Source organism: Talaromyces rugulosus, chromosome I (assembly GCF_013368755.1).
Source record: "Talaromyces rugulosus chromosome I, complete sequence".
NCBI classification, from domain to species: Eukaryota; Fungi; Ascomycota; class Eurotiomycetes; order Eurotiales; family Trichocomaceae; genus Talaromyces; species Talaromyces rugulosus.
The window spans coordinates 454,204-479,274 of record NC_049561.1 but is presented as its reverse complement, the minus strand read 5'-3'; the positions used below and the strand labels follow the sequence as shown (position 1 = coordinate 479,274).

Below are 25,071 nucleotides of genomic sequence, written 5' to 3'. Positions count from 1 at the left end.
GAACAGCCTTGGCGTCACAGCCCTTAATGACGATGCGCAACCGAGGTTGCCTATTCGGGAAACCACCCTCGCAGGTCTAGACTGCTGGCGCCTTAACAGAGCCTGTTATAACTGCACGGAAAGTGCTCCGTGGTAGCAATACTAATAAAAATCGCGGTAAGAACTGCGATCGCACGGCCGCGGCGTTCAAGACTTGTTGGCTGTCCCTTGCAAGTTCTTGCGCATAATAATGTTGACATCCCCGTCTATTCTCAGACAGGTCTCGAAGGATCCAACAGTCTCTATCTTAGTTAGTACAGGCCGGAGAAAATGGAATCAAACTAGCATCCCTGTCTTTGGGTGAACCTGCATATGCAGCTAACTTGTTGGCGCTGGGCCGCCTGTTTGGTTCTGGAGTTGTTTTGCCTTGATTGATACAATTGTGAAATTCAAGTTTCGTCTCATTGGATAGCTAGTTCTCTGCTGCAAGGTTTGACTGTGTCCCCTTTTATAGGAATACGGAACAGCACTGCATGGCAATAGAATTTTTATGGCCTAAAGCCCTAGAGTTAAAAAAATCTATACGCAATCGTATATACCGAGAAAGATCTGTCACAGCATATCGCTCGGCTTTGTGACGAGTCTTTTTTTCCGAATCATATCGACGATCGCGTTAAATACCCACAAATGACGTCGATGCTCCTGCCTGTCAGTAAATACATGTCTTCTGCAGATTAAGTTTAAATTTTAATTTTTTGCGAAAAGTTTCCGCGATCGATTGAGGAGTTGGTGTGGCGAATAAAGTTTGGTACCTGTCGGATCCAGACGTTGAGCATTGACAAGGGCCCCATAAGTCTGCTGCATTGCATTGAACATCCAAGTCTAGTTGATCAATCGATGTATCGATTGTATCGATCAACAAGGGCGACATGAAATTTTCAATGATTCAACGAAGAGCTCCATCAATTCAATGCAGTTGTTGCTTCCAAATTTTATGCAGTGCTATTATATATATTAGTAAATGGATGCATCCAAATCAACATTGAACTAATCAATTGATAGATTGAAAAACATCGAATCCTTAAACAATTGATATTTCAACTGCTACATGTATACACACAAAATAAATCTAAAAGTACTTGATTTAATTATGAAAACTAAAATTGAACAATTAATTGACCAATTGATATCACTACCAATACATGTACATCCAACGTCGGGCGTGACCGTACATGTAGTTTACTGGTTAGGGCTTGCAAGTCCCAGATATCTCAACCACACCAACGTTGATCAAATGATCAATTGATGTGGCTACAGGCTGCATGGTTAGTTCATTGAAATAACCAATGCAAACCCCTCTTCTCGAGTTGACCTGACAAGTCACATCTCCACATACCAGTCGATGCATATGGGCAAGACGAGGAAAACAGAGCATCAACTGATTAATCCATGCAACATTGAATGTTTTATTCACCGCCAGTTATGTCGACCCAATCAGAAAATATAAACCCTAGCTTGGCGTGCTAGTCCTGCAAGGAACATCATCAATTGATGTCGAGGCACCACACCACGTACATGGGTACATATGTAGCGTCAGATAAACAGGACTCCATGTAGTCGTTGCTCTTAGGCTTAGATTCTAATGAAATACGGTCTAGTTTCAGAGAGTGAACTGTCCTCAATAATGTTGACGAATGCTTTTTCAGATACCACGCGGATGCATCAATTGATATGTACGTGGCTCTACCTGAGATGTTTATGGATAGAAGTGAAGTAATCTGAAGGTGATATCACTATTATATGACTGTGTAATGGAATTAGATATTAAATCAGCACTTATTGAAATACATATACCATTCCTGCCCGATCCACGCTCACTGTCATCCCGTAAGGTTCCCGCAGAATCGCCACGTCTAGAATGGAGTCCAAGTGGCTCTTGAGCAGTTGCTGCTGCTGAAGGCTAATCACCGTACTTCGAGGGGGTCGTGAAGCACTCGCACTGCTTCCTTTCTTGCCACTGCCCCTACCTTCACCTCGGCCGTTCGTACCGGGTATATTCGGCATGTGCTCTGTAGTGACCGTGAGACTAGGAGTCGGCTGAACGCTCTCGTATCGCGGTGTCGCAGCAATCCCCGCATCCGACGCCGCATCGAATCCGCTGACAATATTTGAGAACTCTGGCCGAGCCAAATCCCAAAACCGTATCTTGCGATCCGACCCTGCTGAGATCGCGAACCCACACTTGGTGCTGTCCTTCCCATCCATCGGCGAATCGTACCCAACATTCAGAGCACATATACCATTCCGGTCACCAAATGCTGCCGAAGACGGCGCCGAGTTTGCATTCGGCTCGATCCCTGCTGCTGATGTGCTCGCGAACCGGCTGAGCATCCCTTCAGGTCGGTCTTCATCCACGCGCCATGGTTCATAGCTTTTCGTAACCGTATTCATGGCGGCCAGGTTGTTTACCACCGATGTTCGATGGCTGGAAGGGTTCCCATTTGCAAGGCCCTGATTGTTGGCTCCGGTCGATGGCGATGCTGCCCGGTAAACTTCTCGACACTGAGTCTTTTCGACGTCCCACACCGTCACCTCGCTGCCGTGTCCACTACCACCAGTTACACAAACCCATCGGCCTCGACCCTTGGTTGGATGGATTTGAAGTCGATGAATGGCCGTTCCTCCTGGAAGTCCCCACGCCTTCAACCGAACTCTAAATCGAAGGTCCCAGAGGTCAAGGATTCCATGTGAAGTCCCAACTAGCAGCCAACTATGCTTACGGTCGTAGCAAAACACAGTTGGCGTGCCATGATGAACTGGGTTCTGCAAAGTGTATACCGGTCGCATGGTTTTCATATCAAGAGCGAGGACCCGACACAGGTTGGTAGCAATCAACAACGTCGACTGAGCTTCATACCGAAAGTGTTCAACCCAAGTAGCGTATTCGGCTGATCCGTCTTGCGCAATTGGCAGCTGGTATTGGCGGACAATTTGTAATTTGCCGTAACGGACTGTTTCGTTCACTTTGTGGTAGTCGATTTTGATAGCATGTATACTGCCATCCGTTGCCCCGCTGATTACCGTATATGTGTTCTCCACGAATGTCAAACACTTCACCTTAGTACCGGCTCCGTGACGATATGTCTGCCGTGACCTAGGGGTTAGGTTTTTTTCTAGCCGAGTAGTATCCCACACTTTGACAGTACCGTCGTCAGAGCCGGTAACGAAAAAGGAGTGGTCAGGTGCGACTACTACTCGATTTACCGGCCCTGTATGCTCACCAAACATGGCCACTAACACACCTTCAGGTCGCCATGGCTTATCTGTATTCTCCCCGCTGGCTCTCTTGATTGCCCGGCGAGAGTCGGCCTCCTTTACAAACGGGCCGAGGTCAAAAAGATCCGTAGGATAGTTCTCAGCGAAGACATTATCCAGAAGTTTCAAGATCATAGGGTCATTGCCGTTATACGAATGCCCCACTTGATATTTCTGAGGAGCATTTTGCTCGGTTGAGTTCTCTCTTGCCATTGCCAACGGAGACGTTGGCGTTTTGCGTTGAGAGGGGATATCCACTTTTCCAAATGCATTCATCGAATTCATGCTCGTTTCAGCGTAAGCTTTCCCTGTATCTTTGCGGTTGAGTAGGCTCATCGCACTTGTCTTCCTTTCAATTCTGTTCAATGACCCTGTCGGGGTTAAATTTGTATCTGTTGTTGTTGCTATGCTGCCCCTGTCCGAGCCTTTGTCGGTATCCTGAGGTTTCCCAGTTAATCCCTGCTCTATATCCGTGCTGGGGGTCGAAGACTCTTGCGAGGTCTGGTGAACAGGAGAGGACGAGGCCGAACGAGCTTGTGAGTCGGTTTTTAGAGACTCTATAGCCGCTGATGAAGGTGCTTGACGTTCTGAGCCGCTTTCCTTGGCTCTATTAGTTAGTGCACGCTGGTGTTTTCGAGACATTGTTGTTTGGGAATCAATGGATGTTGATGCATCGAGAAGTGCGTCTGCTATCGTGTGAGGCTTCGCGCTTTTGTCATCTTGCGGGGATATATGGCCTGTTGACTGTCTTCGCTGCTTGATGCCTTGAGTTTTATCAAAGAAAACCGTCTGTGGTGTGATTCCAGACTGAGTCAATGTAATAAAGCTGTTCAGGTGCGATGGCCCTGTCGCGTCAGACACTCTACTGGACCTCATAGCTACCCTCCAGATATATTCCCGAAGAACAAATAGCTTGAATTCGTCTTCTGGAGTCATTCCAAGGCTCTTCAGCCTTGAGATCCACTGCTCATCTTCTTCGTTCCTGGACAACGCAGAAAGAGACACATGCCTTGGAAAATTTCGGCCCACGAGTCCATCGTTGGTGCTTAGACTGAAAACACTGTCTCTGTTTGCCGCCTTCCAAAAGACCCCCTTCTCGGATTTTTGTGCCCATACCATGGCCATATCGTACACGCCTTTTGGCAGTGGGCGCTTAAGAGCATCAAGGATTTCACATTCGCTGATTGCAATGATGCTTGTTTTTAAAAACGGACGCACGAGCGGTGTCAAAATCGAATGCTTGTCCGCAAAAGACAAATATTTTGAGCATGTCGCGACAAAATGCACAGCGGCCTCCCGAATCCAACCATTTGGATGAGAGAAAAACCGTACAACAATGTGAAGTAACTCCCACGTGACTGACCTCTGGAATAGGCCCAGATCGGCCATTGCTGCTATAGAGCGAATGGCCCTTTCAACAACAAAGTCTTCTGAGTCTGTCATTGATGGAACCATCAAAGGCAGTATGAACTCTTCGAGGCTTACGCTGCCCACATAGGCGGCAACACCAACGACGGCCTCGAAAAATGCACACTTGAGGATCCAGTCCTTGTCATTTAAATAGGTGTTTAGATGGCTCAGGATGACCTCGTTTGTCTTTGTGTTTCCGAAAAAGACGCAAAGACCTGGCACAGAACCAAGAAAGGCGCGACGAACGGAAGAGTCACTGTCGGTCAACAAAGCTTTTGTTTGTTCTTCAAAAAAATCCAGATGATCACCCCTGGCTACGTCATAGAGGTTATGAAAGGATGCATCCTCCGTCCAGTCACCTTCCGAGCCTGCAGGGATGACAGATCTTAGACGTGCATCTGTTCTCAATGCCTGAACCATATCCAAGAACCTCAGAGATGACTGAGCAAGCGAGGCAATGCAGGACGCATATGTGGCGCGCACCATTGGACTAGGTCTTGATGCTGAATCTGCGACCAAGAATTTTAATCTTGGAAAGATATACTCCTGGAACAGATATGCGTTGACTGGTGACACCACTTTGACGATGGAGAGGAGTTGTGCTAGAGTGCGTGTGGCTGCCATTTTGACTATATCAGATCGATCATTGAGCAAGATCATCACATAAGGCAAGATGCGATCTAACTTGGATTCATCGGGGATTCGCTCAGCGAATGCCAAGAGCAAGTCACAAGCTTTGACTTTAGCGGAAGCTTTTGCTGTGTTTCGAAGATTCGACACAACGACCGTAAGAAAGAGGAGGGCACCTTCTTGCGGTTCCATCTTTGATCCCTCAAGCTGAGTATTGGACAGGTCTAATTGGACCGGAAGAATCTGACTGGTGAGTTGCGGCGTTGTCAGTTTTGACCCGTCGCCTGGATGATTTGGAGGAGAGCCTAGGAAATAGGACACTTTATCAAAGTCAAAATAAATGCGGTCTATTCGCTCATCAGGTTCGCTCATGGTTCTAGCCTCTGCGCCGTCAACATGTGTCCGTCCCGAAGCCGGTTCGGTAATGAGAGACATATATTGATGAAGAAAGCTGTAAAAGTATTCGGGGAATGTTTTGTGCTTCCAAAAATTGAGGTATTCCTCTGCCGAGTACCTCGACTCAGGGTCGATTTGAATCATATGTAGTATAAGATCTCTCACATCTCGGTCTTCTATTTTTGAAAGATGGCTATGCTCTGGACTGTATTCTCCTTTGCGGTATTTGTAGAGTTGGCTGAGCGTGAAAATGGGTGCCTCAAGAAAAAGCTCTGCGATAACGCATCCCGCGCTGAAGATGTCCATCGCCCAATTGACTTGTCTTCCTTCTGGTTCTTCCTCCGCCTCCAAGAATCTCTCAGGAGCAAGGTAGCAGGTTCGTCGGCCCGAGGTATCAAAATAAAAGGAGAAGTCTGCTGGGTTATCTTCTGGAAGAAACGTTGGTTTGAACGACGAAGAAAAGTCAGACAGATATAGCCAGTTCCATGAGGTGACCAGGACATTTTCGGTTTTAATGTCCCCGTGGAAGACGTCCTGGGAATGGCAGTCCCGGAGCGCACACAGCAGTTGAAACGCAATCCATTTCTTTTCGATGTGTTCCAAAAATGGGCGCGTACTATTATCGTCAGTTCTGGCATGGAAATATCGAACAGGCTGAAAGGGCTCGTTACCTCAATCTGTCATAAAGAGAGCTGTAGACGTATTGACGGACCAGGTATCCACTAGTACTGGTCTCTAGAATCCGCTGATAAGGCAGAGCGTTGGGGACGCTTGCAAGGAGTTCTCTTTCACCTGGGAATTATAACTTAGCTGTGTTTAGTAGAATATTAAAGAAGTACCTACGCGTTATCGTTTTAACGTAGGGATCCAGCTGCAAGCTTGGGTACGGTTTCATGATAACTTTGACAAAGGCCAATCCATTGGGCTGTCGAGCTCTAATGCTTTTCATGAATCGGGCAGAGCCCAAGGACTTTTCGTACACCAAGTCCGAGAGCTCAGGCACATCAATACCAGCCGACCCTGCAGACAGGGTGGTCAAAGAATAGCCCTGACCCATGCTGGCGGAGATGTAGCGATCGCTTTCTACAAAAGTTTATCGCAGGGATGCGGTGTAAGGCCGGAGATTACCGACAGCAGCGCGGGACATGCAGATCCATCACAAATGACCGGGGGAGAACAGCTGGCGTCAAGATGGTGGTGATATTGAAGCTTGGTGTTGCTTGATGCTTGATAACCGGCGATTGTGGTCGGTGGGGAAGGAGCTCAACACGGAAGACGTCACGCCTCCCAGCTCGGTTAGTAAGCGCCCCATGGCCGCCCCCTATTGGCCCCTAACACTCTCGTGTGCGTATCAAGGGAAACAACGCACGATTATGACTCGACCTCATTCTTGACCTGGCGAAGAAACAATGTGTATTTACGTATAGCTGCAGCATCAATACTTGTTCCATTGATCAGAGCTGGCCTTTGACGTGGAGCACCCACGTTACGCGTTTTTTGCTTGATCATTTGCTTATACAGTCTTGACCGCCACACTTGGTTATCATAATGGTGGCTCGGCTTTCTCAGTCCTTCTCGTCGCGTATGCTGGACGACGATGAGCTTGATATGCCCGAGATTGGTAATGAGAATTCTATGGAAGAAGTAGCTAGGAAAATTGCTAGGTAAGTCTTCAAGCCATCAACTGTGCTTCATGGTCTAGAGCTGCCTTAGGTATATCATTGCCGCGATTCCAGATGTTCCTTGCACATTCGATGACATGAGGTCATCTGTCGTTGGCCAGAGGTTGCGGCCATTAGTGAAATACCTGTCTGAGACTGTTCACAATCAGAATTTGATTCGTGCACTGATGTGAGTCCATCCCGAGATCTCTAGCGTTGTTTGAACCCTCCTATTCTAACAGCCAAGGGTACTGAAATGGCATTTTGACAACCTCCCGGATGATGAAATTGGCCTCAACGAGAGCCGTGGATACGCCTGTGAATTCGTTGCCTGGCAGTTTCTCACTTCACTATCTCACCGGGAGACGATCGAGTTCCTTCTACAGGATCTTCTTGACTCCAGACAGCATTCCATTAATATCGGGGATGCCGAGCGAGGGTCTTCCGGGTATGCTGCCATCACAGAAGAACCCCGGATCTCACACGAAAGAACACCACTGCTTTCAGCTTCAGCTTCCTCAGGACATGGTTTCTTTGAATCTAACAGATCCTTCAGCACTGGAGTTACCTTTGACGCAACTTCTATTTATGGAACCCACTCCGAATTTGACGGTGTCAACGCATTGGAGATTGCAGCAATTGTGCATGCAAAAAAGTTCCTCAGTCAAAAAGTTGTTCAAAAAATCATCGACGATATATGGCGCGGCGAGATCATCTTTTGGGATAGCCTCAACGTACATGCAAAGAAAATGCCACACGTTCTAAGAAAAAAGTTAGCAAATACCCCATTCCAACAAGTCACGGTCTGATCTTTCCTGCTAGAAACATTGATCCTTATTGCCGCCTTCGCATTCCGATCTATCGCAAAGCGTTTGAGGCAGTTTTCTTCATTTCATTTCTTGTCATCTACTATGCGGTGCTAGCCCAGCGCGATCCCAATTCAATCAATATGCTAGAAATTCTTATGTATATATGGATCACAGCCTTTGCCTACGATGAGCTCAGCGGAATTACCGACGCTGGAATGCTGTTCTACCAACTCGACTTCTGGAGCCTCTGGAATGTAGGAATCATTGGGGTCGGAATTGCTTTCTTGGTTTGTCGTGAGTCATTCTTTGAACTGAAGTCAGCCTTGGCTGAATTTTGGACCCCCCCTGGGAGTTGGAAACATTCGGCGTTTTGGAGTGGCAAAGTTCATCTGAGTCATTGCCATAGGTATCATTGGTCTGGTCAAACAGAGTGAATACATTATCGATCTTTCATTCGACATATTGTCCTTGGAGGCGCTATTTTTAGTTCCTAGGTACGTTGCCTAGTGACCGCTTCTTGACCGTTGCGCTCCACGTTGGCGTCGATCTCGTGCATGGTACTGATGCGGTGAAATTAGGATTTGTTCCCTAGTCAGCCTGAATTCCTATTTTGGGAGCTTGGTAGGTGTCTATTTAGAGCAACACAGCCTACCTGCTTCGTTTCTAGAAGGACGCTAACCGGACCTACCTCAGATCCTTGTTTTGAAAGAAATGACTAAGGCGTTTCTAAAGTTCATGCCAGTCGTCATAGTCTTGTATCTTGGTTGGGCGAAATTGCTTCGGTGCTACATGGGTATTGGCTGACTGCTCGTCAGGGTTTCTAACTACGTTTACCATGCTAGCTCGTGATCGACTAACACTTAGTCAAATGTCTTGGATCCTTGTCAAGGTCTTCTTTGGGTATGGCACACCGATATTTCTCCCGAGAGGGTCAAAAAGCGCTAATACTGAGTGTGATGAAGTTCGGCGACTCTTGGGTTGGTATGTCACTGCCCAGTTGATTAAACTACTACTGCATTTCCATGGGGTGGCTGAATTGATTGGCTGGCAGGACGTCGCGCAAGAGGTAAGTGTGGCTGTCCTATGGTTTAGTTCGATTTTCTAGAATCGGTTGGCTGTCAGTGCACGTTTTTTTGACACGCTATTTTAGATCTCTCCCGTTTTTGGCTATGGGCTGATGTGAGTGCTTTGATTTCATATATCCACCCTTTTATTTGGATTTCATATGGCGCCCACTCTCTCGCGAGCGAACAGCCGCATGCGCTGAGAGTCACGTTGATTAGAGACCTGTGGACCATTTGATCTCCATTGCGTTGTTTTCGTTCTATGTACGCGCGCGAGGCGAAATGCTGGCAATGCCTTGCCATCTACGCAAGCGCCGGATTGAGGGGATCTAGCCCACTGATCGTTGCGATATTCTCGAATAGGATTATTTTCGTGTGCATGACGAACATCCTTCTGATCTCATCGGTGATCAGTTTGATGAGTTTGAGCCTGGAAGGCGTGAGTTGTTTCCCCCCCCTTACTCCGCCAGGCCGGATGTGGGGAGAAAGGCCCCGGACGGGCTAATCATTATTGTTGCAGGTTATGGCACATGCGCGCGAAGAATACCTCTTCCAGTGGGTGTCTTTACTTTCTTTTGTCGCGCAGAAAAGCGAAAAGCTGGCTGACATGGTAGGCTCTCAATATACGTGCTCGAGAGCAGTAGCTCTCGGCGGCTGACGTACTTTCTCCCGCCGATGGTGAGTGTTATTGTTATTCCGGTTCTGTTTTTAATTTCCCTCTTGATCCTCCCTCCACTCTAAGTGCAGATCTCCGAAGTTGCCCGGCCCTGCTAAATCCACCGGGTCTAGAACTTAATTCCCCTGTTGTGCCTGCGGCCGTTGCGGTTGATACTTTCGTCAGAGGCTTTGCGCCGTCTCCGCATCGTTCTGTTGAAAATTACTCACGCCCCTTTCGTGATGATCATCCTAGCATATGAAGCTAGAGGGCGGAGATCGCGACAAACATTTGAAATGCGACCCCCTCCCTCGCCAGCCACGCTATCGTCGATTTGGCGGGAATCGCAGCCAAGACGCACTTTTGCCGGGCGGGCGACGATTCCCCGGCAGCCGTCACCACGATCATTGGGCGCTGGCAAAAAGCGTGACGACGGCGTCGACTCGGTCGAGGACCGTTCCGAGGACGGTGGGTCAGCAGTTGGCAGCTGGCGAGAACGCGTTGGCTAGGTGGCTAGCCTGGATCGAAAAGGTGGAGAGGCGTGAGCAGCAGTTTTCATAGGCGGAGGACGAGCAGGATTGCGCAGACGGCCAGATAGTAGTCCGAGATAACAGATCAGTTGGAGTCTTCAGACGGGCATCAACAACGAGATCGCGGATCGGGCCAGTGGCAGTCGGACCTGGCAAGCAAGAATGAAAAACCAGAGCCCGCTAAGGTGTTCGTCAAGAACTCGAACTCGCCCATTTAAACTCGCGATTTGACGATGGAAAGGGCCGTCGGCGGTGTGGAGAGAAAAGAGGGGACTCGCACCAGCCAGTAGTCTCGTGCTACGGCCGTGCGAGCGGGCCCCTATTGGCCGGCAGTGACAGCACGCTAATTTCCACGGCCCGCCACAATGCGCAGGGACCGAGAGATTATTCTAAACAGACGGACAGACAAAGCATCGGATAGGCAGCAATTGCTGGTCGCGTGGTGCTGGATAGGAGAGTGCAGTGCAGTGCAACCCAGAGAATTAGATTAGAAATTCCGTCTTAGGGCGTCACCAAGGAGTGTCGCTTTCTGCTCGGCAATGCAATACCCGGAACCCTATCCGTCATCACAGTCTGCATACGGCTACTACTACTACTACTACTACTACTACCACCACCACCATTATGACTTCTATCAGTCAGACTTTCACCTCATAACGCCCGTGTAGATCCGGCTTGATCGCGGTTCATCAGCAGCTTCCTCACATTGCTCTCGGCCCCCTCCCCTCCCTTCTCGTCCGCTGCAGAAAAGCAATCATGGGAGTGGCTGCAACTAGGCTCGCGGCGCACAACACCAGCACACCTCTCCAGGTGATCTCTGCTGCACCGGCTGGAATGTCTCCAGCGCTCTTGGATGCGCGCTCACGAGTGGCTGCTGATGCCTGTTCACCGGGCAGTTTGCTGCGACGCTGGCCTTTCACGTTGCAGCATCAGACACACACAGCCGCCTCGTTTAACTAGGCTATCCAGACTGTCGGGTCCGGACTAAACTGCTTCAAGAAGCATCCAAAATTGGGCCTCTGCGCTGCAGAGTGCGAGAATGCGAGAGAGAGCCTGTCTCCCGGCCCGCAGTCGACAAGCATTTCGAGCCTTTCATCATCATGGCCGCCGGCCTCCCTGCTGCTCTCATCTCATCGTCGCTGATCGTACCGGCTTTTTTCCCTGCTGCGCATATCTTCAGTTTCGCTCAGCATTGTCGCTGCGTCTGAACTCCTCCACACCGTTGCTACCCCTCCGGCCCAGCTCCCTCCATGAAGCCCAGCTGAAATAAGAAGACCGGGGGAAAAAAAACTAGACAAATTTCCATCAAATGACCCGTTGATTCGTCTGTCACTGCCGACTCCTGCTGTCGCATCGCACCAGCGCCATCCACACCTGCAGGCCGCCGAGTGTACCTGTCGCGCCTATTTGATCGACGCCAGACTCACGCCCAAGCAAGTAGACGCTCTTCATGCAGAGTCTGCCTTGCGTAGCTGGCATGATCATGTTTTGACTCACTTCCCTCCCTGGAAATGGTACCCCCTCCCTCCGAACTGAGCCTGCCCCAGTCTTAATCAGATTCGAAGCGTCATTACCTATTATTTTAATGGCAAGCGCTGCGCTCAATTTTGCCTCCGTTCACAAGTCGTTTTCCTGGACGCCCATCACTGGTCGTCATCTATTGCCGACCCACCTGGTCTTTATATATACAGACCTCTTTCCCTTCTCCATCGCTATCGCCAAACCTACATAGCTGATACAGTTTCTTGAGTGCTCCAGCAGCGCACCACCTTCACTACCGGCCGTCTATTCTATGCTGAAGCACCAGCTACCCTCACGCAACCTCGTACCCATCCCGTTATACATCGCACCACACCCGATCAACACGATGCACAATACCTCTGTCACTCCGAAACAAGGTCGGCAAGCGTCTTCGGAAACTGCATATGGTCTCAATGACCCTTATCTTGACCTAACCAGATCGGCGTCAGTGAAGATGGAACCCCAAGACTATTCCCCTCCGACAACAATTGGACTGGGTATCTTTCAGAATGTCCCCGCCGGCGTTCCCGTTACTCAGTCTCTCTCCATTCAGAACTGGCCGAACCAGCCTGTTATCGGGACGTCGGCGTGCTTCCATTCAGCCATGGGTGCTCCAGATTATAGCACTCTTCCATACTTCCAACAACAGTACCCGAGCGGCCCTGTTATCGGTCAGCCGACAATGCCCTTTTCCGGCTTGGTTCCTCACGATCAAAACTCTCCGGTATATTATAGCTCTGATATTAGCGCGAGAAGTTGTGATAGTCCAATCTATGGAGAAGCTTCTAGCTGGTCGATCACCCCACAGTCACAGATGGAAACGCCTTTGCGGTACCCGAAGCAAGAGCCACATATAAACAGCCCGATATGGGAAGCATCCCTTTCTCCAACAAGGCCAACTTTGTCCAGCACTCCTATAGCGTTAGGCCAACAGCATGTCGACTCGACAGTAGGAAGGGTGAACACCAAACCCTTAGACCAATCTCCATCACTTGATGGGACAGAATCCGTTGCAGAGTCTGATGCCTGTCTGCATGTGTCTGCAGAGGGATCCACATCTCCCGATCCGTTCACATCAGGTATGTACAGAAAGCAAATAGCGCTAAAATAGGTCTATTGATTCTAACTGACAGACCAAGACTTAGGACTGTGCTGCAAAATCTGCGGGAAACGTTTCACAAGAAAGGCAAACTGCCTAGACCACGCCAAGCGACATGACCCAAAACAGAGGAGTGAATTTCCTTGCCATGAATGTGGTAAGAGTTTTGGAAGGAAGACAGATTTAAAGCGGCACTTTTCGACGGTAAGTCATCTTTCTACTCAGCCTATAAATTCATACTTATTCAACCACCAGAGAGCCCACGATGGCCATAAGAAATTTGAGTGTGATATGTGTGGGAACTTATACGGGCGATTAGACACATTACGCCGGTGAGGCTCCTCTCTCTCTACATATGGGAATTTAAATGCTGATACTTATTCTCAGACATCACAAGAATGCATGTCCAAATCGAGAGAGCAATGGGCAAAGCTACAAATTCAAACATTTTTCTGGTCGTGATTGACGATACCGAGAAACGACATAAATTTTCTTTTTCTTTTTTTTTAAACATAAGTTTTTGCACATACATCATATTTCCTTATTATCGTGGCATTTGCGATCTATATAGTTGATTCATGGCATCAGAAGCGTTTTGTCCCCCCCCCTTTTCTTTTCCTTTTTTTCTTTCCCCCCTAAATTTGAATTGCATCCAATTATTGCGTGGGTATTACATTCTATCGAATGAAAGAGATCATAGCATCATTACTAGAGATTATGGAATACAGAGAAACGAATCAAGATTAGTCCCATCTATTATGCAAAATATATACGATAAATCGGGAATAAGACACGTATATTATGAGGACTCTATCTTGCTAGTCCCACATTGATACGATGGCACTGGACTAGGGAGATGCTACCTAATATTTTATCAACTGATATCAAATCATTACTATGTAGACAAATCTCGACAGCGGCAATATCAGATGTGACCATCAACCAGCGCCTGTCGATAACCGCTCTCGTCGACGCCAATTTCGCGACTAGTACTTGGCAATTTGGATGTATGTCTCCAAAAAAAGCCATCAATGTAATTGATTTTTAATGCCCGCCAATTAAGACATACCTATGTCAACTTAGCTTGTTGAGTTGTCAGGGTTCAGTGCCCTGGCTTACGCACACCGTAGGCTTCACCATGCAATTCCCTATGTGTCGGCGCCGATCCATGCTTTTTCCATTCATTTTGCCATAACGAGAACAATACTTATTCAGGTACTTCGCACTCCGAACCTTCTACTGTAGCTATTATTGGGATCAACCCTCGCCGGAAATGCGGGACGCCACATTGCGAGCTACTCATTGGAGCCAAATAACGGTCGTATCAGTGACCAGAGTAGCTGATTATTGGCTACGGGACGACCGACTATTTGTTCCACGCTTGGAAAAGTGTTGGTTTAATTAAACTTTCTTTTGTGAGCCCTGCTGCTACTTTTCCTGACCTAGCTTAATTCTCAGGGCCAAGGCTTGTGCGATTCACACGCCTTCTTATTAGGGTTAGGGTTACCCTGTTCTGAAGGGCCGTGAACCTGTTGGGTAGGACAGCCTAGTAGCCTACAGAACCAAATAACGGCCTGAACCCTGTCGCGATTTAGTGTCTCGTGGCCTGTGCTCCTGACATCCGCGAGCATGCCGTGCCTGACATGTCGATAGATATGGTGACATCGCGGAAATTTTCTGTGCGGGGCAAGGGAGCTCTAGAGAGCTCTAGACGATCGAAGGAAAAGTTAATATATTTATTTTTTAACTCCGCGTGGACTTCTAAACTCTGTTAGTCGATGGAAACTATAATTACTGGGGCATGCTATTTCCGAAAACGGACAGTCCTGAGTGATTTGCCAGTCTCAAGACTCATCAATACAACAATCGGATTGTTCGCGTGAAGTGGCGTCACTCGGTCTCTCGGAGCTTCTACCTCCGGGTGATAAAGGGGGTTTCTTTATTTAGTCTTCGAGGAGTGTATATGAGCCATTAAACTTTTTGGGTTTTATGGCGTCTAACCTGGTTGTCTCTCGCCATCGAGCCAGTTGTCCGCGAGTCACTGATATTTTGATGATAACATTGAAGCCAGGTACCTTGTTTTTAGCAAGACTAGGATTAGCCAAGTACTTCATTTGTGTATGAAAATCTCATTTATAACATTTTGTTAATTAGCGGTAGGATAAAGACCTGTGTACCCCTTCCGGCCATTCTCTATGCTGCCGTGGTAACTTCCAAGCCTTGAACGGCTATGTGTAATTTAGATCAACAAAATATTTCATCATTGACTAGGGGATGTCGTCCTCAGCCATCCGTAGCTTGATTAGCACCGCTTCTAGAATTGAACTCGGTGCCCCAAAATGGGTTCCGAGCCGTTTGAGCTTACCGAGAAATTCAATCTCCGCTTATTTCAGTAAGGCATATGTTTTTAGCAAGGGTGTCATATACCTTCATTTCCTTCACCATGAATTCCTTTGTTCTCAGCGGACTCCTCATGCTGGCCGATGGAATAGAAGATACCTGGCCTCTACACTTCTAGATTCCGGGTAGTTCAAATAAGAGATAACCGATAAATGAGACGTTTCCTTCCTCTAGATTCTCGCAGAGTCCGCTAACGATGAGGCAATAGCCAGTCACTACGTAACGTCAATCTGGATTGAAAGTCGACATATATCTAATTACCCTAGCTAGCTTCTTGTGGCCTGTGTTTCGGGTTTGCTATCCATAACCAGCTCACCCATATTCCTGATGCTCAAAATGCCGCATTGCTTCTTCAGCTGGTAAATTTTTCGGTTGCAGTAGTCTTTTTTCCTTTCTTTCGATTCTTTGCCGCCGCGTTGTACCGACTAGATCACAGCCCGGCCATCATCTAGCTAGAAAACGACCTAGTTTGGGTCTGCTGGAATTTCGACATGAGTGCTTTGATAATCCAGTCTAGTCTATTATTTCTGCTGGTAGCCAGTATAAATTAGTCTTGGTTGATGTCCGTATTCGTCATTACATGGCTATAAATATCAATGAATTCCTGAGGATTAATCTAAAAGTCTTTGGATCAGTTAATTAATCTTTTAGTGTGATAGTCAAGGTTAGATTTCCACTAGTGTAAATGTTCAATGACTACATTTACATAATGTCATGTTCCTCCACGTCTCAGCTTTTGAAAGATCTCAATTGATTATCAAGTAGCATATCTATAGACCACTATTGAATACTCTTCAGGGAGCAACCATCTTTTCTTCCAGAAACCGAGCAAATCTCATGGATGGTCGGTCGACGATTCTCCAAAAAATGTCCGATATCCAGATGATAATAGCCAAAACAAGCAACAACGCCAATAAATACCCGACAGCAGCTTTTGTTAGAGACTCTTTTCCAGTCATCTTCCATATTTGTGGAACCAGCGCCCATCCAAAGGCACGTAGAAGCGGCTCGTGAACGATGTATAAACTAAATGAAATCTTACCCATATACTGCGCTAAACATGTTTCAAAGGGGTATTGTAAAAGGCGCATATGGCTGACTGACCATACAATCAAAAAAGCCGCCAGGCTCTGCCATATAATGTTATGCGGCCATATCCAGAAGAATATCGAGTATGGTAGCGTTTGATTAGGACCTTTCCGGGGCATTGAGCCCAATATTAGGCCTAAGACTAGAGAGATCAAATATAACGCAATCCACCAAGGACTTCTTTTTCGCCTGTTGAATCTATTCCAACTTTGTGCGCATACTAGACCGCCAACGAATAAAGCGACATCGATGCGGTCGTATGCGATGCAGTAGGCGGTAAAAACAATAGAGAGGGGTAAAAGATAAACACCTGAAAGCCCTACCACCAACAGAACGAGAGTTAAAGATGCTCAAAATTCCACCGACAAAGTCCACAGGTGAGCGCCGTAAGTGAGTTTGTTCATTTGCACCTGCCACGTCCAAGGATTGGCAAGCTCGAAAAAGTAGAACTTGGCCCAATCTAAGAATTGTAGCCAAAATGAGCTCAATTTTTCCGGGTTTTTGCCATGGAAATCATCGAATAGTTCCAAACGGACGCCGAACATGACAAAGAGAGTAGATATACAAGGTGGTAGAAAGAGGCGGACCGCTCGGCGAAAAGTGAGAGAGCTCAGGACCGTGAGAAGGTCACCCCGGCTCAAATATCCTCCTCGGGAATGTTCAAGCGGTTTGATCGAAAGAGAAAACCCAGATATCACGAAAAATATATATACCATTGGAATTCCAGAGTAGAGCAGACGAACAATAGGAAGCTGCAGCAAAGAACGTTCATCGTGGAATCCGCATCCGTAGTGCATCGAGGACTGGTAGTAAGGGAGCGCGAAATGACAGAAAAAAACAGATAGTGCCGCTATTCCTCTCATGCCATCTAAGAAGGCAGTTTCTTTTCGCTCATGCTTTTGAATTATATCCTGCCCGAACAGCGGATGCAAAGGGCTTGGTAGAATCTGCACCATCGCATCTCGGAGATACAGAGACGACGTACGTCTGATCTTCTCCAGAAGAGGGTCATTGTTGGAATTCAATGACATAGGATGTGAAGAGTCCTCGGAAACATCATTTTGCAACAATCTATACTCTTGGTTGCCACTTCGAGACATTCCAGTTTCATGTCAACGCCAGCACAAACCTGAATTTACCAAATGTCTTGCTATATTTGCCTGTGTGTACCAAAATACCAGGGCAATGTGAGAAAGAAGATAGAATGAAACATTCGGCACTGGCATAGTGCTTACTTTTCATATTATGGGGCCATGTTATCAGGCAGAAACCTTGTGTTGTGCGGGAGCAGGGGGTCAATCTAATGTATAAACTATGGCTATCGATGACGTATATGCACGAGAAATTTAATAACGCTAGATATCTAGTATGAACCTTGCATCTTTAGTGCCCAAGAGATCGACTTTCCATCTCACACCGCTGGCGTCAGAGTCAACGGTGTGGGGGCCGTTACCAATACCTTATCTATTCTATTTGAAGAGACAACAATCTCATATGAGTAGTTAGACGAGCAAAGTCAAAATGGTTTTAACACCTAGCTCACAGATTACCTACAAACGAGTTTCTACTACAGACCCTGACTCTGATATACAACTGCCGAAGAAGTTTTATACAACCCGCCTATGTATTTCTCTCATATTAGCTACCCTACTGTGCGCGGGAGGTTTTCTTCTAGTTGCAAGAGCATGGACAGACAAAAATAACTAGGGTTCTCAGCGTTTGTCTACCTAGTGCTCATGTTGATTGTTATTAGCTTACTGACTTCAATTACAGTTCCTGTCGAATCGGTTACGTTTGAAAGGAATGCTCAATTTTTCGGGCGGTCTTCCTCGGAGTCAGAAGAAGCCTGGAATTCAATTCTTGGTCCACGTAAGGATTTTACCTTGTTCTCCGCATTATCTGTACTGACGCATTCCAAGCACGTCTGGCTCACCAAGGATTTGTCTTTCTTGACTCTTCCGATCAACCAGACAATGGGATTCCAGGGAATACCAAGAGCATGTTCGGTGTAAGCATGTTTCATCAGCTTCATTGCCTAGTAAGTACACTAAGCAAGACTTGTAAATAATCCAACTTTCTGACCCGTTGCATCAAGAACGAAATCCGGAAAATAATGTGGGGTCTGGTTGAAGGTCTTGTCGATTCAGGCGAGCTATTGGCACAGACGCCAAACGATACATCGCATGACCACTTTGCCAAAAATAATGGCTTCATTCATGTCCAGCATTGCTTCGACTATATCAGACAAGGTATTCAATGTGCAGGAGATATGACATTAGAAGCGCCAACCAATCTCGACGGAAAACCACTGTACAATGGCTGGGGAACGGCTCACCAGTGTAAGAGTTGGGACATGGCTTGGGATTATCTCGCACAACATTCCTAGAATGTAGAAGGATTAGAATCGCAATAAAAATAAGAACACACAAAAGAATTATCTTTGAGGGAATGATCTTCAGGTTTCAACTTGAATACTACAGAATTAAATAATGTAGGCACGGTCTAGTATACGAGAAAGCTCGGAGGCTTGGACAGATGACATTCTCGACAACATGCACGCCTGTCCTTAATTTGGGGGTCAAGATCAATGCCATAATTAATTTGATCGACCGGTCACTGGAAGCCTTAAAGGCGAATGCAACCGGCCATCAAGTGGGACAGGCTCGATCCTTCATGCAAGCCCTAACCAGGATCGGAGGCACAGATAGCCCTGGCACTCTGCACGAACTACACTCCATACAATCTGTAGAAAATGGACCCCATCAGACTAAACGAACCTTATCTATCAGGCGGCGTAGTCTGTCGAACCGAATCTATGCGGGCCGAAAATTAACGTCGTACGCAAAGGCTTATCTACGCCCGAGATCGCCTTACCAGAATAGGAAATCTCGGGCAACTCGGCCATGTGGTTATACTAGTTTTAGTATGGTTCGATTGCCACAGGCTTTTATAGTACATTGATATCTCTATAATGCGTTTTGTGAGGTCGTCAATTAGTTGAAACTAGTTTTCGCCCGATGCTCACGTAGCTGTTCGCTTCCGTCTACCACTCGCCAAAAACTTGCCCCGAAGAAAGACTGATCGTCAACAATATCAGAGTTTGTGAAACAACCAGTGAGTATCTAGAGGGACGCAAAATCCGATGATCGTCATGATGACTCCATAAGGCCTTTTTTGGGGTTTGGCCTTGACGCGTTGTCGAAAAGGCTATACGGTCCAAAAGCATGGACAACGGAGTCGGAATAATTCCTGATACTGATTAGTCAAGTATAAAGGCTGAGAGTTGAGACACTGGAAATTCTTTTGTTAAACCGTCTAGGTTGTCCAAATTAACCCTCGTGTTTCCGGTTGAATAGGCAACTTGCAAGAGAAAACAGTGCCTGTTAGTTGCAGAAAACTTGGCTCATCATTGGAATTTTAAATCTCGAGATAGCCCAACCTATTATTCAGAGTTCACTATGCACTTCCCAATCAATACCGCCATAGTCTTGGCTATCACCGCCGCCCTGGGAGCAAGCCAAACGTTGACGCTGACTCCTTACCCTACTTCTGGCTGCTCGGGCTCGGCTGGCCCCGTTTTCACCACTGCTATTTCAGACTACTCGAACTTTTGTGCTGACTCTGCGGGATGGCAGGCATATCAAGTGGACGGAGATGATAGTCTTTTTCCAGTTGGAATGGCAGGCTGCGACGACGATTCTTGTGGAAGTTGCGATATCGATGAGGCATGCAGCTCAATTTCGGCCTCGGGATGCTTGAATCTTGCTCATCCGGACGGCGAGTACAAGGATAGCCAGAGCGTTCAGCTTTCCGATGGCACCCTATGCGATCCGGGTTATCTCAAGATGAGGCGAGCCGTTGAAAGAAGCCTACACTAATAGCTCGTCTGCCAATATTCAATTTTTACGCAACTCAATTATCAGAATGCGTGGTACTATTGGGGCATCTATAGTGTGACCTCGAAACGTGTTGCATGGACCATCCTTATACTACGGTACTTTCTTTGAACTTATTGTATCCAGCCCAATACATGCACAAAGGATAGACATCAATTTATATAAATTTACGGTCAGGTAACAATGTATCCAGATTTCGAGTTCCGTAAATAAACCGATGAAATATACCACACCTGCACAGTACAAAACACGATATACTAATTAGGGCTCGTGAGCCCTAACCCTAATCTGCCGTCGAAGCGGGCTAGTGTATTGAGTTGGCGCGGGGAAAACCTACCGACGGGATAGAAACATTCCGACTGTAGCGCAGGATCTCGACTGTCATTCCTCCCCATCTTTCGCCTTTGTACAGACAATCCAAGATGAGCTCCACAGCGACTGTTACCGAGACTGTGCCGGAAACGGTGGCGATTACCGCCGAGAATGTCGCAACTCTTTTCCCTGACGTTGACACTTCTCTTGCCCGCTCGATTCTCCCCGCGACGGGGGGTGGCTCCACGCATGAGGGCAGTGAACTTGAAGGATACGATGAGGAGCAGGTTCGCTTGATGGAAGAAGTTTGCATCGTCCTCGACAATGATGACAAGCCAATTGGTAGCGCAAGCAAGAAGACATGTACGATCCACACCGCTCTTGTTAACGCTTGAAACGAGCAACACTAATAAGAATGACGATCTACGATAGGCCATCTGATGACAAACATCAATCGAGGACTCCTGCACCGCGCATTCTCCGTTTTCCTTTTCGATTCGAAGAACCGTCTCCTACTCCAGCAAAGAGCTGCGGAGAAGATCACCTTCCCCGACCTATGGACAAATACATGCTGTTCGGCAAGTTCCCAGATCAGCAAAGAGGAGAGTTATGTGGTGTCTTTTGCTAATACTGTGCTTTAGCATCCGCTTGGTATTGCCGGAGAGACCGGTGCAGAGCTGTCCGCTGCAATCGAAGGCGTCAAGAGAGCCGCCCAACGAAAGTTGGAACAGGAATTAGGGATCAAAGCAGAGCAGGTGCCCATTGACAAGTTTGAGTTTTTGACACGAATTCACTACCTTGCTCCTAGTGATGGAAAATGGGGAGAACACGAAGGTGATTTCATGAGAGAGACATCATATATATGTATACTAACGCGTCAAATTCTGTTAGTCGACTACATTCTGTTCATTCAGGCCGATGTCGATGTCAACCCCAACCCAAATGAAGTCCAGGATACCAAGTACGTGACATCAGACGAACTCAAGAGCATGTTTTCCGATCCGGCCCTCAAATTCACTCCGTGGTTCAAACTAATTTGCAACTCGATGCTTTTCGAATGGTGGAGTCACTTTGGCAGTGCCACTTTCAACAAATACAAAGGGGAACAAGACATTCGTCGCATGTGAGGAGCTGGTTTTCTTCTCCTCAACCCCTCCTCCACCATGTGCTTTCTTTCCGCTTTCAAACGATACCACTTATCTCTACCTGTTGCAATGAATCTCGGGCGTTTTCAGTTAGAGGCTGTACTGTATTTTCTTTTTCAGATTAACTCCGTAGTGTGTTTATTCCTTTTGTTTGTCATAATTAAGCCCTACATATCAAGCTCTATGCATGAAATACTAAATACATTCATCGCCGACCCCTGCCTCTACCCCTCTTTGATGGTCGGGCATTCTTTTCTCTTCTGTTATCCTTTAATTTCCGCGCCCTGCGAATGTCTTCATTGTTTCGCAGCTCATTCTTTGGTGCCCTGCCGCTATTATACTTGCCCTTCATAGCCCCGCCATCGCCTTCAGAAGCAGCCGCTTCCTTAGCAAGACTCAATTTCTTTTTCTTCTTCTCATAATCACCACGGTACTTGTCGAGCTGTTTCGGGACTTGCTGTTTGTTGTGCTTGTATTTCCGGCCAGACATGGAGCTGTTTAAGTCCCCAGAAAGCGTGGTATTCTCTGTATCGCCTACACGGGGCATGCGACCCATGCGTTTACCCTTTTTCCACGCATCGAATCGTCCGCTTCGGAAACTAGATGCAATCTTGGTCCCGCTCTCGCCGCGGACAAGAGCCGCGCCGCCCCTAGAGCCATCTTCGTCGTTGCGGCGTGAGACGTACTTGCTATGGCGTTTGTCCCATCGCATACCAGAGCGATGTTCCCCGAAACCGACCTTCTCGTCGATGTTGAGGTCCATCGTAGCATCGCGCGAGGCCTGTGCAAAGTTCGAGTTGGAGCCAGAGTGCACACCATAAGCCCGATCTTCTGCCAGCGACGTGTTGGCGGGAGTATATGCCATGAAATATTCGGCGTTCTGGAAGGATTCTGCTGCATTCTTAGACTTAGATTTGCCGGACTGGGAGTATTGAGAGAATGTGACTTCAAGATCGGACTCGGAAGCCATGGACATGTTGTCTGGCTCGTTCTCTGCCGCTTCGTCCTCATCAGAGAAGGCTGCGGTCTCGACGTTGCCATTGTTTCCTTCGGCAGAGATATTGGTTTCGTCTTCTGGTTTGGCTTCAGGTGCAGTGCGCTTCTTCTTCTTATCGAGTGTAGAACGCACTCGCTTTATCGTCTCATACTTCTCATCGTTCCCTTTCTTTCCATTGCGACGGCCACCAATTTCAAAGATCGTTTCTTGTGGTCGGAATCCGCCAAGTCGAGCGAGCATCTTCTCTCGCTCGGCTTCCATTTGACTACTTTCGTCGTTGAACAAGGCGTGTAGAGATGTCCAGTTGTCTGAAGCAACGACTTCTTTGGCACGTTTAGCGCTTTCCAGGGATGCAGCATTTCTTGTTCGCATATAAAGCTTTTCACCTCTATTAGAAACTCCTTTCTGGGCTTGAAGGTCAGATTTATCGCCTAAGACTTTCGTGACCCATTCGCAATGGGTTGAAAGGGTATCCCTCAAGAAACCTCCGACAACAACCTCCTCGGCGTAGTTGACCTGTTCCGTTTGTCGTCCAAGAACCAACTTGCGACCCAGGAACAGTTGCAAGTCAATAAGATAAGGAGCATCTGTATCACGTACAAGACTGTAACTCCATCCCTTTTGACCAGCACGCGCTGTTCGTCCAACACGATGGACAAAAACCTTGGGCTGAGAGGGGAAATCGTAGTTGATAACATTCGCCAAAATTGGAATATCGATACCACGAGCAGCAACGTCCGTCACTACTAATATACTGGTGATACCGCTTCTAAACCGCTCCACTTCTATGTTACGAGCAGTTTGGTCGAGGGAACCGTATGCGTGCGATACCCAGAAACCTGCTTCACGTAGAACACTCACTAGGTAGTCAACATGATGTTTCGTGGCGGTAAAGACAATGGTTGAGTGTTTCGTAGGCGACTCAGTGGTGTTGATAGCCTTCTGAGTATCCGGTCTTTTTCTTTTCTTCGACCAATTTTTATTATCAGCGCGGTTCTCAATCCTGCGTCGAGCAGCCTCGGGTGGACCGGCAGGTATCTTGATCACGTCGTGTAGAATGTAAAGAAGTGCACCCTCTTTCTCCGCAGACTTGACTGTGAAGAATGCATTCTGGAGATCTGGGGATATTTTCCCTTCGGTGTCCAGTCGAATGAGGGTTGGATCTTGCAAGCCAGCCCTGGCAAATTCAACGAGTGACTTGGGAAGTGTGGCAGAGAACAGTAAAGTTTGTCGTGTAGGAGGAAGTCCATGTAAAATCTCAGTGAGCTGGGCAGCAAAACCCATTTCAAACAATCGATCGGCCTCATCAAATACCACATATTTAACGCTCCCCAGGTCAAGGCCCATTTCGACTTTCAAATGGAGGAAACGACCCGGAGTTGCGATGACAATGTCAGGGTTGCCCACCATAAGACCGAATTGCTCTTCCAAACTGTCACCACCAACCAGAAGAACCGCTTTCAGGTCAGTTCCACGACCCAGCTCTTTGACAACCTTTAACGTCTGGAGAGCCAATTCTCGCGAAGGCGACAGGATCAGACCTCGCAATCCAACTTGGTTACTGTGGCTTTTCAGCTTCTCGATCATCGGGATCACAAACGCAGCCGTCTTTCCGGAACCAGTTCGCGCCATTCCGACGACATCTTGCTCGTCCAAAATCACAGGGATTGTTTTGCGCTGAATGGGAGTGGGCACGGAGAACCCTTTGCGAGCAATGGCTTTGAGCAGTTGCGCATTCAGACCCATGGCCTGAAAACCGCCGCCCTTCTTGACGGTACGTCCTTTGAGGTTGGAAGCCTTTCGATTGGCAGCAGCCTGCGTAGCTGCAATGAAAGCTGCGTCGTCTTCGCCCTCGTCATCTCCGTCTAATAAGTTCAAATTTGCGGCGGGAATCGGTCTCTGTTTTGGCTTTGACAGGGCCCAGCCATCTTCGACGTCGGAGTTGGCATCATCTTTAAAAAGAGCCTTGGAGATATCGAACTCGCTTTCGGACAAGGCTGGCGAAGCCGCCCGGTGAGGCATGATTTTTTAAAATGATGCGTGCGTTGCGAAAAATTCAATGCAGTTGACCGAGCTTCCTTTTCATTTTTTTTAAATCGGTTATCAAAAAATTCAATTGATATCCGAAGGCGGTGAGCCTGATAACCATTACTGCCGGGCCAC

General features: G+C 47.5%; 6 protein-coding genes across 6 annotated transcripts; 4 read left to right on the top strand and 2 right to left on the bottom strand.

Annotated features, from left to right (window-relative positions):
* Nucleotides 1-1,815: 1,815 nt before the first annotated feature.
* Nucleotides 1,816-6,787, bottom strand: TRUGW13939_00144 (uncharacterized protein; the record flags this gene model as incomplete). The annotated part of the gene is made up of 3 exons (XM_035483359.1): nt 1,816-6,346; nt 6,402-6,522; nt 6,574-6,787. The coding sequence occupies 3 exons, from the start codon at nt 6,785-6,787 to the stop codon at nt 1,816-1,818; spliced, it is 4,866 nt and encodes a 1,621-aa protein (XP_035339252.1).
* A 491-nt stretch (nt 6,788-7,278) lies between these two features.
* On the top strand, nt 7,279-10,428 carry TRUGW13939_00143 (uncharacterized protein; the record flags this gene model as incomplete). The annotated part of the gene is made up of 12 exons (XM_035483358.1): nt 7,279-7,394; nt 7,444-7,581; nt 7,639-8,163; nt 8,214-8,487; nt 8,779-8,821; nt 9,016-9,100; nt 9,163-9,181; nt 9,252-9,266; nt 9,351-9,379; nt 9,628-9,703; nt 9,785-9,874; nt 10,054-10,428. The coding sequence occupies 12 exons, from the start codon at nt 7,279-7,281 to the stop codon at nt 10,426-10,428; spliced, it is 1,785 nt and encodes a 594-aa protein (XP_035339251.1).
* Nucleotides 10,429-12,241: 1,813 nt separating this feature from the next.
* On the top strand, nt 12,242-13,273 carry TRUGW13939_00142 (uncharacterized protein; the record flags this gene model as incomplete). The annotated part of the gene is made up of 2 exons (XM_035483357.1): nt 12,242-13,049; nt 13,116-13,273. Coding segments are annotated over 2 exons (966 nt in total), but the record flags the coding sequence as incomplete, so codon positions are not given.
* A 6,743-nt stretch (nt 13,274-20,016) lies between these two features.
* TRUGW13939_00141 (uncharacterized protein) lies at nt 20,017-20,436 on the top strand (the record flags this gene model as incomplete). The annotated part of the gene is made up of 1 exon (XM_035483356.1): nt 20,017-20,436. One exon carries the CDS (start codon nt 20,017-20,019, stop codon nt 20,434-20,436), a length of 420 nt encoding a protein of 139 aa, XP_035339249.1.
* A 440-nt stretch (nt 20,437-20,876) lies between these two features.
* TRUGW13939_00140 (uncharacterized protein) lies at nt 20,877-21,893 on the top strand (the record flags this gene model as incomplete). Its single annotated transcript, XM_035483355.1, has 3 exons — nt 20,877-21,053; nt 21,408-21,600; nt 21,658-21,893. 3 exons carry the CDS (start codon nt 20,877-20,879, stop codon nt 21,891-21,893), a joined length of 606 nt encoding a protein of 201 aa, XP_035339248.1.
* A 223-nt stretch (nt 21,894-22,116) lies between these two features.
* TRUGW13939_00139 (uncharacterized protein) lies at nt 22,117-24,930 on the bottom strand (the record flags this gene model as incomplete). Its single annotated transcript, XM_035483354.1, has 1 exon — nt 22,117-24,930. One exon carries the CDS (start codon nt 24,928-24,930, stop codon nt 22,117-22,119), a length of 2,814 nt encoding a protein of 937 aa, XP_035339247.1.
* Nucleotides 24,931-25,071: the final 141 nt, after the last annotated feature.